The sequence below is a fragment of the Peromyscus eremicus genome, chromosome 7 (assembly GCF_949786415.1).
Source record: "Peromyscus eremicus chromosome 7, PerEre_H2_v1, whole genome shotgun sequence".
In the NCBI taxonomy this organism is placed as follows: domain Eukaryota; kingdom Metazoa; phylum Chordata; class Mammalia; order Rodentia; family Cricetidae; genus Peromyscus; species Peromyscus eremicus.
In genome coordinates this window covers 17309114-17328410 of record NC_081422.1, presented here as the reverse complement: position 1 = coordinate 17328410, position 19297 = coordinate 17309114, and the positions used below count along the sequence as shown (strand labels likewise).

Below are 19297 nucleotides of genomic sequence, written 5' to 3'. Positions count from 1 at the left end.
GGGACCCCAGCACTGGACAAAGCAGTGTGGTAACAAAGACCTATTATCCCAGATCCAGGGATGTGGAGGCAGAGGAATTAGGAATGGGAGACCAGCCTGGGCTACATGAGACCCTGTCTCAATAAAAACAAAGCATGTGGCCAGAGATGACTCAGAAGTTAAGAGCCCTTGCTATGCAAACATGAGGATGTAAATTTGGATCCCAGCACCTACATACCAACCAGGTGTCCTCACAAATCAAATCCTGGAACCCCCAGCTCCAAAGGGGACGAGGGAGAGGAGGCTCATTGGGGCTTGCTGGCTTCCAGCCTAGCAAAAAACAAAAAAGCCCAGCATGGTGGTGCACACCTTTAATCTTAGCACTCAGGAGGCGGAGGCCAGGAGAATCTCTGTCTCAAACAAAACAAGACAAATAAACAAAAAGCAAGCCCCAGAGACCTTGCCTCAAAGAAACAGGTGGAGAGGGCTGAAGAGGACACCTGACATCCTCCTCCTCTAGCCTCTGCACATGTGCAGGTGCACGTCAGCACACACGTGTACACTCATGCACACAGATACACAAACTCAATGCCCGTTTCACAGACGTGCAGGACCAGGTCTGTATCTAGCATGGGTGCTGGCGCCAAGGAGCACAGAGTGAGGGTGTGGGCAGGAGGCGCTGGGACACACTATCAGCTGACCCACTTCCCAAGGGCGGCCCTGCTCTGGCCTTCCAGGAGACAAGCGGAAACACTCTTCCTGCAGCTGCCACTAAAAATGGATCAGTTGCCCAGCCCCCACAGGACCTCAGTTCTCTTCCGGATCAAAGCTGTCAGCAAGTGTGAGATGGTGGCAGGGTAAGGTAGCAGGGCCAGGGCCAGGGCCTGGTTTGGCTCCTCCCCTTCTCTCTCTCCCTGCAGGGCCTTCCTGCCTGGCACTCTGCATCTCAGCCTCCTTTACCACCTGCACTACTCTCATGGGGCTGGAACCTCTAGCAGCAGCAGCAGTACCCAGGTGCCCAGTGTCTGCTGCAGGTGTTAGCTTAACCAGCCCTAGAGGGTCCCTTGACCAGCAAAGCAGACATCCCAACCAAATCTGTGTGAGGACAGGAAGAGTGGCAACCAGCTTCTGTGCCACTTACAGAGCAGAGGACCCCAAGGTGCAATATGGAAGAGCACTGGGGGAAGAGGGCTCTGTCATTCCCCTGTCCAGGGAGGGCGTGCCACTCATATAAGGCACACAGCACCTTTGACAGGTCCTACCATAAATGCCTGCTTTAAGCTTGTCAGGGCAGCCAACACCTACAGGAGCAGTCAATAGCCAGAGGCAGGATCACGAGTTAGAGGACAGCCTGGGCTACACAGTGAAGCCTTGCCTTAAAAAGAACCTCTCAAGGCTGAGGACGCAGTCAGTGAAGAGCTTATAATGTGAACATGAGGGCCTGCATGTGATTCACAGAACTCACATTAATAAGACAAGTGTGGTAGCGCATGCTTGTCACCCCAGTGCTGGGGAGGCACAGACAGGCCTCGCTGGACAAAGAGACTTAGTCCAAGGCAAAGAGAGACTCTGCCTCAAAAAAGCTGCCCTTTAATGCACATGCTCAAATGTTAAATCAATGAGTGTGCTGGATGCCTTAAGGCCAAGCTGTCTGCCAGTCGGTCCTCAGCAGTCCAGACAACGCCTCTAAGTCACTGCCAGCTCTGCCTATCCTGGTCCCCATGTTCCCTGGTGACAAAGCCAGTTCCTCTGGTCTCTGGGCCAACACCGCAGTGTTCTGACAAGCACATATCCACTGGCAGCAGAGTGCATTTCCCCTGGCCCTGCCCTGCGCAGTGACCTAGACAGGCTCTCCCAGGAGGCTCTCGGCCTGGTGCAGAGCAGGGACAAGGGGGGAAACCAAAGGTGGGCCTGGGTGGGCAGCCATGCTGTTCTCCCTGGAGGGCCAGCCAGTCTTCTTGGCAGAGCTCCCAACGGCAGCCTCACTGTGTGCCCAGGGAACAACTGGGAAGGGGTTTCTAAAGAGCTTTCCACCTGCCTGGATGTGGCTACAAACGGCCTGGGTGTGCGTCACTACACTCTCCAGCACCTGCTTCTGCTTCCTAAGCATGTATGTAGGTGTTGGAAGATGAAAGCAGTGAGACTTCATCCACAGCCTGGCAAAAAGCAATGCCGTCTTGGCCAGCTCCTGATGCCCAGGACCACAAGATCTGCCTTCTTCAGGTCTGGCATTGGCATGCATGTCTGGACAAGAATGCCTGGGGGCTCAGACACACTTTGGAGACCCCAGATATACCCAACAACCAAACAGGATCTGTCAACCTAGGTGAGGTACTAAGTTCCAATCTCAAACAAACCAACAGGAGGCTGGAGCTGGCTCAACAGTTAAGAGTGAGTGCTGTTCCTGAAGAGGACTGAGTTTGGTTCTCAGCACCCATGTCAGGCACCTCACACCTAAAACTCCAGCTCCAAAGGATCCAACACCTCTGAATTCTACAGGCATCTAAATACATACATACACACATACACACACACACACACACACACACACACACACACACACACACACACTAAATTCATAGATCTAAAAAAATAGGAGTGGGAATAAAGTACAGTTTGGTAGAAAGCCTTTTGATCCCAGCACCACATAAATCCTATGTGGTGGCACACTCCTAAACTCCAGCACTAGGGAGGTAGAGACAGGAGGATCAGGAGTTCAAGGTCACCTTCAGCTATATGTGAGTTTGAGGCTGTGCTACATGACACTCTGCCTCAAAAATAAAACAAACAAAAAACCCACAGGATATGTGCATGCAAGAGTTTTCAGAGCCTTAGGAGCATTAGCACACAGCATTTACTATTCCTATTCAGCCTACAGCTCCTCTGGGTTTGAGACAAACAGGAGCTTGTGTAAGATACACTATTTTTTTTTTTTTTTTTTTTAAAGATTTATTTATTTATTATGTATACAGCATGTATGCCTGCAGGCCAGAAGAGGGCACCAGATCTCATTACAGATGGTTGTGAGCCACCATGTGGTTGCTGGGAATTGAACTCAGGACCTCTGGAAGAGCAGTCAGTGCTCTTAACCTCTGAGGCATCTCTCCAGCCCTAAGATACACTGTTACTCCAAAGCAGGCATCATTCCAACTAGCCCCTGACTTGAACCATGCCTGCTCCAGACTGCTTTTTTCTTAGACCCAGAAGCACCCCAAAGTATGGCCTAATGGCCACCCAGGCCTGTATAGATGGAAGCCACAGGTTCAGAAAAGGGCCTCCATGGCCGAACAGCCCAGGGAAGGAGGTACTGGGTAGGAAATGGTGGACAGCTCCACTCATTCTCCAGTCCTTAGCCCCCGCAGCTGGAGCACTGATGAGGGATCTAAGGCCCAAGGCTGGGTGTCCGGCAAGAACGGACAGCCAAGTATTGCAGCATCTCCCTGCTTCCGCACATCTCCCGTTATAGTGAGGAAGAGACATAGGGAGAACACAGCCAGACACGGTGAGGCATGCCTGTAATCCCACTACATGGGAGATCAGAGTTCAAGGCTAGCTTCAGATATAAGCAAATTCAAGGCCAGCTTGAGCTACACGAGATTCTGTCTCAAACAAAACTCAATTTGACTCAAGAAAGTACAGTTTTATCTAACAAGTGACTCCATGGAACATGGGGAGGGCCAGAGGTGGGAACACAGGAGCTCGAGGGGCAGTGAAGAGGCATGGCTGTCTCTGGGAAACCAGAGGGGCTGGGTTCTGCTAGGGACTAGCTGTGTCTTGACATCTCTTTTCTGGCCCAGTGATCATAGACCAAAGTCAGGGTGAAGGCTGGGGATGGAAGAGAAACCCCACCCTCACCCCCAGAGTTTAGCAGGATGATTCTGGGTGAGGAGAGGGTTCACTCGTGGGCCACTAGGCTTCTTGGAACTTGTGGTCTTAGGTAATTTTTAAACAGCACTAGCTTCTAGTCATGGCTCAGCAAACCAGCCTGAACAAAAAGCCACAAGGCACTTGGGTGTCTGAAGTTCTAAGGGGGAGGACCCTGGTCTGGCCTCACGAGGCATATCTTTAGAGTCCTGAACCTCAAAGGAGCAGCAGCCACTGAGGTATGGAAGGACGCTGGTCTGTCCAAATCCTTGGCTCTGCAGCCAGCATCAATGTGAGGAACTTGTAATCTCTAGGGCTCGCCTATCCATCTCCTACCTCTCCACCTCTACTCCCAGCTCTGCACCCACTACTGCTAGGACCTAGAATGTGCTCCAAGGGTCCCTGGCCCAGGGTAGATCTGAGGTCTGATCCGCTCGCGTTCTAACCAGCCCAGCGATACTCTCTTCAGCCAGCTGAGTATAGGAAGTGCAGTCTGCAGCATTACTAGGCCGGGGTGGGGAGATAGAGCAGCCTGTTAACAACACAACACACCTTGAAGGAAACACAAAGGCTACTTCTCTAATGTCCCACCAAGGCTCAGCACAGTATGGGCATCTACCTGAAGCAAGGAGACTGGCAATACCACTATTAGGCAAAGGGTCAGGGGCATTCAAGCTTAGGGGACTCAGGATAGGAAAATCCTGAGACACACCCAGCCCAAGAGATCCAGCTCTGTCCCATCTCTACAAACTGTCACCCTGCCCCAAGCAGCCATGCCTAGTACCTGCTCCAGCCTCCTCCCATGTGACTGGTCATATCCCCAAAAGCAGCTCCATCAAGGATCTAAGTAATAGCCATCCTTTGTGGCCTCAGGCAAGAGGTGGGAAAGTCTGGGCTCCCTCCAAGAGGGAGGAAGGTCAGGGACTGTTCTGACCTTTATGAAGGTCAGCTCTGGCCAGGTGTCCTCAGTTCAATGGTTCCTTTCATGGGCTTTTCCCCAAGACTACCCAGACCCAGAGAATCTCAGACTTCCAGCAGACTTTGGCAGCCCAGGAACCTCTACACACCAGATCTGCTAGGCACCAGCACCCCCTCTTCCCTGCACATGCCAGTCAGGCCTTGAGGTGTGCTGTTCTAGCTACCCAGGAGGCTGCAAATGGAAGATCAAAAGCTTAAGGCCCACCTGGAATACAGTTCAAAGCCTGCCTGTCCTACAAAGTGAGATTCTGTCTCAAAATAAGGAGTTAAAAAAAATGCAGTTGGAGGGAGTGGGCTATAGCTCAGAGGGTGCTCATCTAGTTTGCAGAGGTCTCAGGCCCATCCCCAAAGCCTTAGGAGCATTCCGAAGTACCAGAAACATGCCAGCAGCAGTTCCAAGGTCAGCTCCTGAGAGAGGCCCAAAGCCTCACCCTCCCTGTCACCTTCCCCTCTACCCAGCACCTTTTCCCTGGGAGCACAGGGTGGCACTCAGTCTCTGGGCCCGCCTGTGATAAATTGTGAGTGCCCAATGGATCACTACTGGTGGCAGCCTCTATGACAAAAGCAGTGGCCTTCCAAAGTAGGGGTCAGCTGATCTGCTGTTCCAACAAACGTCCCTAGACAATCTAACAATAGCGAGCATACAACTACAGTAAATGGGCAAGAGAGAAGACTCAGCAGGTGAAGACACCATCCTGACAACCTGAGCTGGATGCAGGGACCCACATAGCAGAAGGACAGAACTGACTCCTGCAAAGTTGTCTTCTGATCTCCATGCACAAGCCACTGCATGTGTGTACTTACACACACACATACACACACACAAAGAAGATGAATATAAAAAACAGGGCTAGAGAGATGAATCCACAGTTAAGAGCATACACTGACCTTACAGGACCCAAGCTTAGTTCCTAGGACCCAGGTAAGGTGGCTCAGGACCACCTGAGCTCCAGGAGATCTGGTGGCTTCAGACCTCTGTTTGTACCTGCACTCACATGCACACGCCCACACACAGACACACATGCATACACATAATTTAACAAATAAAATAAGGGTCTGGCCTGGCAGTGGTGGCGCACACCTTTAATCCCAGCGCTCAGGAGGCAGAGCCAGGTAGATCTCTGTGAGTTCAAGGCCAGCCTGGTCTACAGAGCAAGATCCAGGATAGGCACCAAAACTATGCAGAGAAACCCTGTCTCGAAAAACAAAAACAAAAACAAAAACAAAAAAAGAAAAGAAAAGAAAAAAGAAAAAAGAAGGGGCTGAAGAGAGATGGCTCAGAGGTTAAGAGCACTGGGTTCGATTCCCAGCACCCATGCAGTGGTTCATAGTGCCTGTAACTCCTGTTCCGGGGGATCTGATGCCTTCTTCTCACCTTCACAGGGACCAGGTACACATGCAGTGAACAGACATATATGCAGGTAAAATATTCACACAATTAAAAATAAAGATATAAAAAACTACAGCCTATAGTAAAGTTAAGCATGGTGGCTCACCTAGTACTGTCATCCTAGCACCTATGTCCAGGAGATTTGGGCCAACCTGGGTACCAGCTGTCCAAACAAGCAACCAATCCAGGTATAAAGCTGGCACTGTTCATCAAGGGCCTGGCACATGACTACCTTGTCTTCCCATTATCTTCCCTCTGCAGGCAGGGTGCCCACAAAGGAAGCCAGCACAGGAACCTGTGAAGGCTTGCTCCCTTCCCTGCTGACCCAGGCAGGCTTTCCCAGGGTAGCCAGGGACCAGAAGCAGCAATAGTGCCAGCTGGTACCCCACGAAAAAGGGCATAACAGGGATTCCTGAGGTGAGGCAGAGCCCTTCAGGCAATGAGACAGACACAGGAAGAGCTGCCAAGGGCCTTTCCCAGTGCAGCTGACGGAGCCCGATCCAAGAGCAGCAGCAGCCCATCCTGTCATGCATGAAGCAGAGCCCGCACAGGGGCAATGTGTACCAAACCACCAGGTCTCAATGGAGCCTCTCCTCCAAGCTGGGCTGGTAGAATCAGGGTGAAGGAAAACAACAGGGCTTTGGAAGGCGGGGTGGGGATGGGGGTGAGGGGGTGGTGGCGGAAGTGGGGGTGTTAGGTCATGTTGGACTGGCTGAGGATTCCAAGCCAGTGGCCCACTAGAAATGCAGGGAACCTGGCTATGCTTCCATTTTCAGTGGCAGGGCATGTTGGGGAACAACTGGAAGCATGAGACTATGGGCTAGGCCTCAAATGCCAGGCACACTGGTTCTTTTAATTGGGTCTGGTCTGTGTCTGCACACGAAGTATAAGGAAGTGATTTTAGTTGAAATGCAAGACTTCTTTTAAAAAAAAAAAAAGATTCAGAAAGTAACTATGGCACCTGGTGCCCTGGTCCTGGTTGGGACTCCGGGCTGCAGCTGGGGTGCTCACTGAGCTGATTTTCAGCTCCCTGTACATGGGGACCTTCAAATCCAAACCTAAACAACACAAGAGCTCTGATTTCTCCTTAGTCCCCAACACCCTCAAGAGACCAAGTCCATTTCTACATCCAGATAAGGCCTCCTCGTAGTACTTGTTTGTTGTTGTCTGGAGACAGGGTCTCACGTAGTCTAGGATGGTCTTGAACTCTCGTGTAGCACAGGGTGACCTTGAGCTTCTGACCCTTCTGCTCGGATCACAAGTGTGCGCCACCATGCCATTTGATACTATGCTGGGGATGGAACCAGGGTTTCCCATGTGTCGGGCAAGCGGTCTGGGAACTAGACTGCCTCCGTATCCCTTACTTTATTTATTATTTTGATTTTTTCTTGGGTTTTGCTTTGAAATTTCTACTTCTCATACCTGTTTTAGAAAAGATGAGCTGCAGAATGAGAGGCCTCCGGGTGACAATTCCTGATCCTCGTGGAAGGAAGTCCCTGGGAGAAGAGAAAGCAGCAGAAGTGACTCACAGTCCTGCTAGAGGGACAGGACACGTGAGCACAGGCAGTGAGTAACCGTCTGCAAACCTCAGCAAACATACCAACCCCAGCGGCTCTCCCACCCCCAGGCTATAGAGGGTCTGGAGGCTGAGGACACAGAGCTGTGTGGACAGGCCTGTTCTGGTGCTCTAGCATTTCCACTAGCCCCTCTTTATATTGTATTCAGGCAATGTTCCCCATAGCAAAGAAAGAGGCCCAGGGATTGAGGGAGGATCAAGTTCAAGGTCAGCCTGAGCTAAAACAGCCAACCACCAGCAACCCAGGGCGCTGAAGACTGAGGCAGGTCGATGGGACTCCACAGCAAGATGCTGTCTCAGACTAAACAAGGGCTGAAAGGTGGCTCAGTAGCTAAAGTGTTTGCCCAGCATGCAGGAGGCTCTGGGTTGGATTCCCAGCACTGAAGGAAATGGACATGGTGGCTAATGTCTGTACCAGCACATTGGGAGGCAAAAGCATCCTGAGTTAGGTCACCATCAGCACTGTCAAATGGCTGGTCCATAGCTCTTTCTGTCTGGTGAATGGACATCTGTGTGGCCTGCCTCGTGGGGGTAGAAATGAGTGCAGCTGTCTGGGAGACCCCATGCACACCCTTTCCAGGCACATGGCCCAGGCTAAGCTGGTACATAATGAATGGACTTGAACCTCAACAGCCAGAGCTGTCTCTTGCGATAAGATCAGAGAAGAGGCTTCCTTTGGAGGAACAGACAGGAAGATACAAGATGGAACTTTCTGGGGTGGCAAAAACGTCCTCAATGCTGATCTGTCCAGTGATCAGCAGTTTTTTTTTTGTTTTTTTTTTTTTATTAAGTTATCAGAACAATCAGGGTGTGTATTTAAGATCTCTGTTTTACTGTATCTACATTATATCTCAGGAAAGGTCACCAGCAGGGCATGAGAGGCAGAAGGATCAAAAGTTCATGACCAGCCTCAGCTATATAGAGAGCTCAAGGCCAGCCTGGGCTACAGGCAACCATTTGGAAAAACAAAACAACTCAGATCTAAAGAATTTGCAGAGCAATATAGGATGGCAGCATACTTGCACAATGTGTGTGAAACTCCAGATTCAGTCCTTTACATAGCACAAAAAGAACTGGGGTTGCGTGGCTTCTGGAGACCCACGTGGGAATTCTGCTGGGGAGGAGAGAAATTCAGCGGTGGGAGGATCAGAATGTCAAGGTCGTCTTTGACTCCAGCACAGGTGCCAGGCCAGCCTGAGCTACATCAACTGGAGCTAGAGCTCAGCATCACAGCACCTGCCTAGCATGCGCAGCTAAGGGGCTCATCACCAGCACTGCAACAGAAGGAATTAAAGACAGAAGAGGAGGGTGACGGTGCTTGCCAGCAAGGTTGATGACTGAACTTAATGCCTAGGACTGGCATGGTGAAGGGAGCGCCAACTCACAAGTGGTCTTCTGACCTCCACACATGACCATGACACACAGGAGCACACACAGATGCACATGTGCATACACACAATAAATCAATGAAATGTAGCCTGTTAAGTGATTTACAGAGTAAGTTAAACAAAATCTCCACAACTCAGCAAAGGAGCTAGTCAATACCAACCGTCCATCCAGAGGCTCAGAAAGCCAGACACATAAAAGAAAAAGAGCCTTTTATCTATCGTCTCACAAGGAACTTCCTCCTGGGTGGACCAAAGAGGGAGGATTTGTTTTGATATTAAAGAAAACACAAAGGAACTACAACAGAGCCCATGGAGCTGGGCACCACACCAAGGAGTCACCAACTGTCTTCAACGTTGCTGACTATGTCACGGGGAACTGATTCCAAAGGGACTTGGTAGAAATAGTTATGGTCAGTGTGTTCAAGGTCATCCTGGCTACACAATGAGTTATGGGCTAGCCTCAGCTATCTGAGAGCCTGTCTAAATCAATCCATTAGTTAAACACATCCATGGTACTGTGGAGCAGCCCTATGGTGGGACCAGGGAGGAACAGAGCACTTCGCATGGATGACAAGACCCTGCCAGATGACTCAATGCCCCATCTCACGGAACTGAGTGAAGCAGAGACCAGGCCTTGCCTAAGGCTGCAGCGCATCAGCAAAGGCAGCAACCTAGGCTGAATCACATGAGGTCCACCTGAAGACTCTGACCACCGGATCCCAGAATCTCAGTCCCTCCTCACGGTGCAGCCTCTCAGTGGGGGATTCTACCACTGAGCCACACCCCCTGCCACCCGGACCAGTAACCACTGGTATGTATTACAGTGGCTTTACACTGGGGGCATCTGAGGGGATAAGACACCCTGAGGACAATGGTGATACCTCAGACATCAGTCTCTGTCCCAGACAAGGGACACAGAGAGTTTCAAATGGTGACGTGTGGTGCCCTGGATAAGCTCTAGTTCTCCCAAGAAAAGGCTGGAGCCTTGGTGGCCAATAGGGAGGGCAACAAGAAGGCAGAGCCGGAGGAGGAAGAGGAAGTAGACGGCCAGTCATGTCACAGGCCAGACTGGGAGCTAGCAGCCCAGAGCTGTTCCCACGTGCCCTGGAACTGAGTACGCAGCATCCCGTGTGGCTGGACAGCCCCCAAGCTACCCACTGTAAATCCCTCAGGGTTGGTGCAGAAAGGCCTGGTCAAGATGATTTCCATGGGCTACTGAAATGGCCAAGGAGATAAGGGTATCTGCTGCCAAATCTCAAGACCTGAGTTCGATTCCTGGGTTTCACATGGTGGAAGGACAGAACTGCCTCTGCAAAGTTGTCCTCTGGCCTCCACTTGCATGTCATGCCAAGTACCCCACCCACCCACCAACAGTAAGTAAGTAAGTAAATAAATGTGCTTTAGATTTTTTCCCTTTTTTTCTGGAGTTGGAGCGATGGCTCAGTGGCTAAGAGCCCTGGTTGCTCTTCCAGAGGGCCCTGGTTCAATTCCTAGCATCTACATGGTGGTTCACAACCATCTCTAACTCCAGTCTCAGGGGATCCCACACCCTCACTGACCTTAAGCACCAGGCACACATAGGTAGCAAGTACACAGATACACATACAGGCAAAACACTCACACACATAAAAAATAATCTTAAAAGGGGGGGGGGTTTCCTGGGCAGAGCAGCAGAATACACCCTACAGGCCTCCTAAGCAGTTCTCCCACAAACGCCAACTGTCCATAGCTGGCAATGGAGATGGCCTTAGCTTCATTTAGATGTTCCTTCTCCAGGCCACCCGCCTCCCAAGGCACGAGTCCCTTTCTTTGCTGTTGCTATGACATTTCCTGTGTGCTCTGGCTGCCCTAGCATTCCAGTTTCTCACTTAGCCAGTTCTGTGCTATGTGACTTGGGTTCACTCTCAGGTCTGGGTTTCCTGGTCAGTAAAACTCTGCCAGCTGTGGGGGATGGCAACAAATATATAGGGAATGGGAAGACTCGGGCTCAAAGACACCCACAGCTCCATATCTACGCACAGGATCAGCTCCCCAGGCCAGGCTCCACTCTTCTGTTTCTCTAGGCCTAGTTCAGTGATAGAACATGATCAGTTTAGTTAGTGTAAAGTGTGACATCATTTCTCACTGTCAGACGGAGCTGTCCCCCTTCTGTTTCTTTCCTTTCTCCTTTCTCTATTGGCACAGGGACTCTTGTAGTCCAGGATAGCCTCAAGCTCTATGTAGTAGAGGATGGCCTTGAACTCCTGATTTCCCTGTCTCTACCTCCCAGTGCTAGGATTACAGGTATGCACTACCATGCCTGGTTTATGTGGTGCTGACGGACCCCAAGGCTTTGTGCATGCTAAGCCAGCACTCTACTGACTGAGAGCCACAGCCCAACCCCTCAACCCCACATGGACTTCTAAAAACAGACCCCCAGAGAGTTCCCTCACAAAAGTGTTGTGCCCTTTGTAGCTGCCAATCCAATCTCGGTCTATCTAGGTGCCCCAGTGGCCCTCTGAACCCCTGACCTTTGCAGGGGTTGTTCCTTCTGCCAGGAGCCCTTCCCTGGGCAACTGCCCACCTACCCATGGGCAGAGGCTAGAGCTTGAGCCCATCCTTCCTTCCCACTGCCACCAGCTCAGCCTCAGACGGAAAGCCGAAGCTGGCCCTGTAACAGATCAGAGCTTCTGCACTTGGTCAGGTCAACAGCAGCCTGGACCAGCCTCACAAACAGCTGCTAGAATCCGTGTGTGCTGAGAGGACAGATGTGCAAAGGCTCTCGGGCCAGATGTCTCTGTGGGCTGTATTAGGCCCTCTCTGAGCAGTGGCTCGGTTACCTGTTGGATAAAAGGACTAATGACAGGGACCCTTGTGAAGAGCTTCTCCCCCTGGGAGCCTTCGTGGGGCTCTAAGCCTTATGGCTCCCTGAAGACAAAAAAGAGCTCCTGGGTGGGGACAGGAAGACAGCACAAGGGCAGGTTGTTTACTTTCTTCTGTAGAGAGCTTGGCTTCGCCCTGAGAGGAGAGGGTAGGAAACCAAACACAAGCAGGAAAGGTTGAGCCAGCCCGTAGTCCACCACTGGAGTAGCCTGGCTTCTGGCAGGATGTAGGTAAGGCCCTGGGTGGAGACCCTCACTCACTCTCATTCCCAAGACCTCAGAGCCTGGAGCTACTAGATTAGAGGTCACACCAGATCAGATCCACCTTCTCTCCCTCAGCAAGCTGATTAGGGCCTCTGGTGGTGGTGGTAGGGTGGGGGTTGGGGGCACGGATCTGGGGCTCCCCCGTCCTATGGCCCACTAAGCTCTGCACGACCCACTCCTTCCAACTCCTGCCCTCCCTGCCAACACAGACCTCCATGTTCCCCGCCACGGCCAGGCCCACTTCCACCTATCAGGAGCCTTCTTCTTCCTGTAGCACTCCCAGACCTGACTGACGACTCCACCTAAGCTGTTTCCTCCCTACCTCCCCATCTGTCCCTACTATGCTCCCATCCCAGCAGCAGCCACTCCATGGTTAGACCCAAACTTAGCTCTCTCTCTCCCCAATCTCTCCACCCAGAGTTGGGCACACAACAGGTACAACATCACAGACCAGGAGACTGAGCTCAGGTCAGGGGCGGCGACCTGGCGCCTGCTGGGCCCTGTGAGTTCAGGCCGGGTGCTGCTGGCCTCCCGGCTTCTGCCCAGCAGTCCCTCCCCAGCCAGGAATCCAGCAGGACTCAAATCAGTCCCGCCCTTGGCACTCGGGCCTAGTGTCACCTGCTTGTGGTCATATCTGAGGACCAGCTTGGGCGGGGAGCAGGAGCAGGAAATAGGGTGACTTGAGAGCTGTGTCTCTGGGACTTTCCAAGGCTCAGTTGTAATCCAGTCCTTGGATTACTTCAAGAACCTTTCTGGACAATCTGGTGAGTTGAGCGACCTCTGACTGCCTCAGTTTCTTCATTGACACCTGCCTCGAGGAGAGTCTCAGTTACAAAGTTCTTGCCATTGTACCCCACAATACAGCATTCTTGGGGTAGGGAGATGGCTTGGTCAGTAAAAGGAGGACCCAGGTGTGGGTCCCCAGCCCCCACACAAGCCAAGCAATGGTTTACAGCTGCAATCCCAGCACTTGGGAGGTGGGGACAGAAAGATCCCTGGCTCATGGGCTCACTGGCCAACCAGTCTAGCCCAAACTGATAAACCCCAGATTCAGTAAAAGGCCCTAGTCCCAAAAAATATGGGGGAGAACAATACAGCAAGAGATGTCCACTATCAGTTTCTGGCATGCACACCCACACATGACAGCATTCATCTTACACAGCCAAAGTAAACTTGGGGTAACCTGTAATCACTCCTCCGCTCCTAACTTTCAGGGGCTGCCATGTGTTCCTCAAGGGCCTCGGAGACCCTGTCATCACTCAACAATCACCACCCCGACTCCTTCACTTATTCCCTCTAGCTGGGTCCACAGTGAAGGACCCTCAGAGGAGCTCAGCATATTTCTGCCTCGGGGCCTTTGTTCATCCTCACACAGTGACCTTTCTTATGAAAACTCTGGCTTCCTCTGCACACTGAGGGCTCAGCTGAGATGTCCCCTCTTCAGAGAGGTCAGCTGATCCCTGGTGAGCCCACACCCACCCTGCACTGCCTGTTTTCATTCTCCTCACAGAGATGTCCTTACTAGCTTGCACTTTCTGGTTCATCTACTTAGCAAATAATCAGTTCCAGCTGAAACATGGACCTCCAGGGCAGGTAGGAGATGGGTCTCAGTCTCCTTGGGACCCCTACACCTATCATCACACTGATAGAGGGCAGAAGCCCCACAGTTAAAGACCAGTCACTGCCTACATGAGTTAACAAGGACAGACGGCAACATTAATGACCTAACTGTCCAACCAGCAGGGAATAGGCTAACTCAACTTTGCAACTGTTCTGAGAAGCAGTTCAGCTCCAGTTCCAGGTGCCCCTCAGAGTGTGGGACAGTGAGTGGGCTCTGTAAGGAGGAAACCCATTCTATAAGAAGGGAACCTGCACCATATTTAGGAAGTTTGGTGGTTTTTTTTTTGTTTTTTTTTTGTTTTTTTTTGTTTTTTTTTTTTTTTGTGGCAGGGGGTTTACAAGACAGAAACTTTCTGTGTAGTTTTGGTGCCTGTCCTGGATCTCGTTCTACAGACCAGGCTGGCCTCGAACTCACAGAGATCCTCCTGGCTCAGACTCCAATGCTGCAATTAAAGGCGTGCGCCACCACTGCCTGGCGCAAGGTTTTGTTGTTGTTGTTTGATGTTTGTTTTCTTTGTCTAGAGGTGGGATCTCATCTAGAGGCTGGTCTCTATGTAGCTGAGTATAGCCCTCTTGCCCTGCAAGTGCTGGGACCACAGGTGTGCACCACTATGCCTGGGACCACAGGTGTGCACCACTATGCCTGGGACCACAGGTGTGCACCACTATGCCTGGCTTGCGGATGGAGCCCAGGGATTTGTCCATGTCAGGCAAACACTAACCACTAAGCCCCCGACCCAGCTATAATCAAGGGGTTTCATCTGTTTGTATCTTTCTGCACAGAGGCAGCTGGCTTGATGGAGGTCATCCATGTATTCAGAATAGCACAGTATCTGTTTCCCTGGGTATGGAGGCCCGCATGGCATCCCAGTATTCATTGGTGGCAGGTGGATCTGGAGTTCAAGGTCAACGTCAGCTACATAGTAAACTCTAGGCCAGTCTGGGCTCCATGAGACCCTGCTTAAGAAAGAAAAATGAAAAATCCCAGAGTGTGGTACATGTATGAAATTCTAGCACTCAGGAGGCAGATTACTGTCTGTGAGGCCAGTCTGGGCTCCATGAGACTTTGTCTCAAACAAAACAAAACAAAACAAAACAAGCCAAGAGTATGTTTCAGTCTCCAAGGTGACATGAATTCCAGGCTTTTGCAGTTCATTTATAACTTTATAACAGGTAAATATTTAACCTGTCATCATCCAGTTGTATGGAATAGCCAAACAACACTGTCAGGGGAGCTGTCTGAACCATGGAACCATGGATCTCAACTCTACCCTTCTAGGCCCTTTGATGGCTCAGAACTGCTAGTGAAGAGTTGTGTCCATGCCCCGCCCTGCTGTGTACCAGGTAAGTGCCCTCGGCAGAGGACTCTTTCATATCCTGGGCCAGGTGCAGGGCGGTGTAAAACAGGGTGAGCTGGGGACTGAGGCAATGACTGCCAAGTCTATACAGCCTCTGTGTGATAGATGGCTGGTGACACATGGATTACCAACGCAGTGGGCCAAACTGATCCCTAGGAAGGGAGGAAAGACAGGCAGCCTCCAGTCTGCCAGAATATTCCAGAACCATCCACCTCACAAGCCGATCGGTCCCTTTTGCAGACCCCTCCTCTGGCAGCTCAGCCACTCGTGATCTTTCTCCTTCAGCAGCAGTCATGTACCCTACTCCCAGCTCCAAGGCAGCCTGGCAGCCCCACAAGGCCGGGGAAGCTGGTCTGCTGTGTCTCAGCACCAAGTTCCAGTAGTGTCTGTCACTGTTCCCTGAGTTCCATCCCCAGCACTGCATAAAGCAGATATGGCGGACATACCTGTATGTCCCAGCACCCCAGAGATGGAAGCAGGAAGATCAGAGGCGCCAGGTCATCCTTGGCTACACACTGGGTTTGAGGCCTGTGCAGAACACACATCCCCCCCAGGAGCTGGCCTGGCTGTGGGAAGGAGTCTTGATGTGCTCCCACGGGGCTCTCCTAACCCCATGGTATCAAAAATGTAGTTCTAGCAGACCTGAACTCCTAATCCTCCTGGCTTGGTATCCTGAGTGCTGGAATTACATGCTTTCACTACTCACATTTGGTAGATGTGGAAACCAAGGATTCAGTAACTCAGATCAAAGCCACCCAGGTAAAAGCAACACTTCAGACCGCTGAGGTGCCCTACCTAAGTTGCAGTGATCCTGCCCTCAGCACATCTGGGAGCCAGGATGAAAAGAAACCAGCCAACTCTGAGCACAGGAAGGCCACTATGGCTTTCTCCTGGCACGAATTAAGAATAGGGCTATCACGGGCAGCATCTGCACCCTGACAGTTCAGCCACAGCCTTACCATGTGTGACCAGCACAAGGACATCACTGTCCCAGTCCCTCCATCTATAAATGAGGTCCTAATACTTGGCCATGCCCTGAGGCAGAAGCAGGCAGAGGAGGCACAGGAAGCTGGGTGCTGCCACAAAGGCAATGATGTGGGGAAAGCCAATGGTAAAAACCACCACAAGCAGCACAGACCCTTCTCCTTGGCACCCCTGTGGGGATGCTAGCAGAGCCCTTCTGTGAGGTGAGGCAACACATTCCTGAATCTACTTCCTTCTCCACAGTTACCTGCTTTCTTCAGGGACTGATCCCTCAGCACTGCACTCACACAAGCCTGATGACCCTCAGGCTGTCAGGAGAGTGACACCTAGAAACAACTAGAAGTCCATGCCCGACAATGACTGGAAGTAATGGACTGGTGAGTCAAGGGATACTGTGTGATCGTGGAAAAGAACAGGGCAGGGGAATTAGGTTATTCCATAGGTGTGGATGTCAACACCCCACTTGCTTGTGTGTGGGTAATGTGCATGTAAATGCTTGTGTGGGTGCACATGTGTACGTGAGCATATGGAATCAAGGCTGATGGCAGTGTCTTCCTCCATCGCCCTTCACCTTATTCTCTGAGGCGGTGTCTCCTGGAAACCCAGAGCTGTGGTTCAGCTAGTCTAGCCAGTCAGCTTACTCTGGATTTCCTGTCTCTGCCTCCCTCCTGATGGAAGCAGGCCACTACACCTACCCAGCTTTTTAGGTGACTTCTGGCCATCCAATTCAAAATGACCCTTTCAGTAATTGCACAAATAGCCAGAAAGGGCCCCTGTACTCCAGTGGCTTAGGGCAAAAATATTGGAATTTCCAGACTAGCCTGGGTTTACATAGAAACAGCCTGTCAAAAAAAATCAGGGTAGGGGTTGGGCTGGAGAGGTGGCTCAGCAGTTAAAGAGCACTGGCTGTTCTTGCAAAGGACCCAGGTTTGACCCAAAAAAGTGTCACTAGTTCCAGCGGAACCCAGCACACTCTACTGGTCTCCTCAGACACAGGCATGCATGTGGTATACATACATATATGTAGGCAAAAACTCATACACATAAAAATAAGACAAATAAATCTTGTTTGTTTTTGTTTTTTGAAACAGTTTCTCTGTGTAATCCTGGCTGTCCTCGAACTCAGAGAGTGCTGGGATAAAAGGCATGGGCCACCACTGCCCAGCTTAATCTTTAAAAAAAAAAAAAAGAAAGAAACAAACAAACGAGGCTGTGCAGTCTCGTTTTATATCAGCACTCAGGAAGCAGAGGCAGGAGGATCTCTGTGAGTTTAAGGCCAGTGGTCTACATAGTAAGTTCCAGGCCAGACAAGATGGTATAGTGAGACCCTGCCCCCGCAACAAAAAGGAAAGAAAAATGAATCAAAGATGAGTAAGGAAATAGAAAATATTTAGAGTGAATACTACCAAGAAACACCAAGGTGAGAAAGACTTGTGCTCAGATCCACCTGGCAACAGTGAGGCCCACACTCTCCGGGGGTTTTGTCTGTCTACTTTTCCTCCTTTCCTTTCATGGTGGGCTAGAACTCAGGGCCTCTAATTGCTAAACTAGTGCTGTCCCACTCAGCCATCTTCCCAACCCTCGAGTGCACACAGCACAGTCTCTCTGCCGTGTTCAGCCCTAGCAAAGACTGGAAGGGAGGGATGTATGTTCCCCAACTTCAGCAGAAACCTAAGTCAGAACGGAATTGGGGAAGTACCAATATATGTGGACACCAGCCATCGTGTGCCTGCAGTCTGTAGAGGGAGACCCAGTAATTAAAAGCAAACTGCTGGGAGGTGGTAGCCCATGCCTTTAATCCCAAAGACAGAGGCAGGCGAGTCTCTGAGTTCGAGGCCAGCCTGGTCTACAGAGCCAGTTCCAGGACAGCCAGAACTGTTACACAGAGAAACCTTGTCTTGGTGTGGGTGGGAGGTGGGGCAAACAAACCAAAGTCTCAAGGACTGGGGTTCCATTGGTAGAATGCTCCCCTGGGGTACAGAAGCCCTTTCATCCCCAGTACCACATAAACCAAGCATGGTGGTGCACACCTGGCATCTCAGTACTGGGGAGGCAGATAGAGGAGAAGCAGGAGTTCAGATCTGCTGTACAGTGAAGTTGAGGCCAACTTGTTTAAAAACAATGTGGGGAAGCCGGGCGGTGGTGGCGCACGCCTTTAATCCCAGCACTCGGGAGGCAGAGGCAGGCGGATCTCTGTGAGTTCGAGGCCAGCCTGGTCTCCAAAGCGAGTTCCAGGAAAGGTGCAAAGCTACACAGAGAAACCCTGTCTCGAAAAAAACCAAAAAAAAGAAAAAAAAAAAAAAAAAAGAAAAAAAAAAAAAAAAAAACCAATGTGGGGGAGGAGAGGGAAATGGAAGAACCAAGACTTGGGGGGGGGGGCAAAAATACTAGTATTTGGAATAAATGTAGGGAGATCACGACTAACCAAACAATAAATAGAAAGGATAGGGGGCTGTCGAGAGGAAAGGGTGCTTGCTGTTCGAGCCTGAAGACCTGAGTTCCATCCCCAGAACTCACGTAAAGATGGAGAGAGCTGACTCCAAAGTTGCCCTCTGACCTCCAAGTGCATCTCCCTCTCCCTCTCTCTCTTTCTCTCTCTCTCTCACACACACGAATTAATATTTGTAAAGATTTTTTTTATTTTTGAGACAGGCCCTGGCTAGCCTAGAATCTATGTTTACCAGGCTCATCTTGAACTCACAGAGATCCACCTGCCTCTGCCTCCTGAGTGCTAGAATAAAAGGTCTGCACCATCACACCATCACACCCAGCTAAGACTTGTTTATTTTTACTTTATGTGCATGAGTGTTTGCTTGCATATATATACATATATACCATATGTATGCAGTACCCCTCAGAAACCGGCTGAGGGCATCAGATCTCCTGGAATTGGAGTTACAAAGGATTGTGAGCCGAGGATATGGTGCTGGGAATTGAACCCAGTCAAACAACAACAACTGCTGTTAACCACAGAGCCATCTCTCCAGTCCATGAAAAACTATTTTTAAAAGACTAAGAGAACACTATGGAAGAAA

The 19297-nt window shown here is 50.8% G+C and overlaps 1 protein-coding gene across 10 annotated transcripts in view; it reads right to left on the bottom strand.

Moving 5' to 3' along the window:
* Dnm2 (dynamin 2) overlaps nt 1–19297 on the bottom strand; it is a 92141-nt gene that overhangs the window by 51482 nt on the left and 21362 nt on the right. For all 10 annotated transcript variants that reach the window (XM_059267452.1, XM_059267455.1, XM_059267453.1 and 7 more), the window contains exon 2: nt 7634–7707. In XM_059267452.1, coding sequence (XP_059123435.1) covers nt 7634–7707 — 74 coding nt within the window. The remainder of the gene's footprint in view (nt 1–7633; nt 7708–19297) is intronic.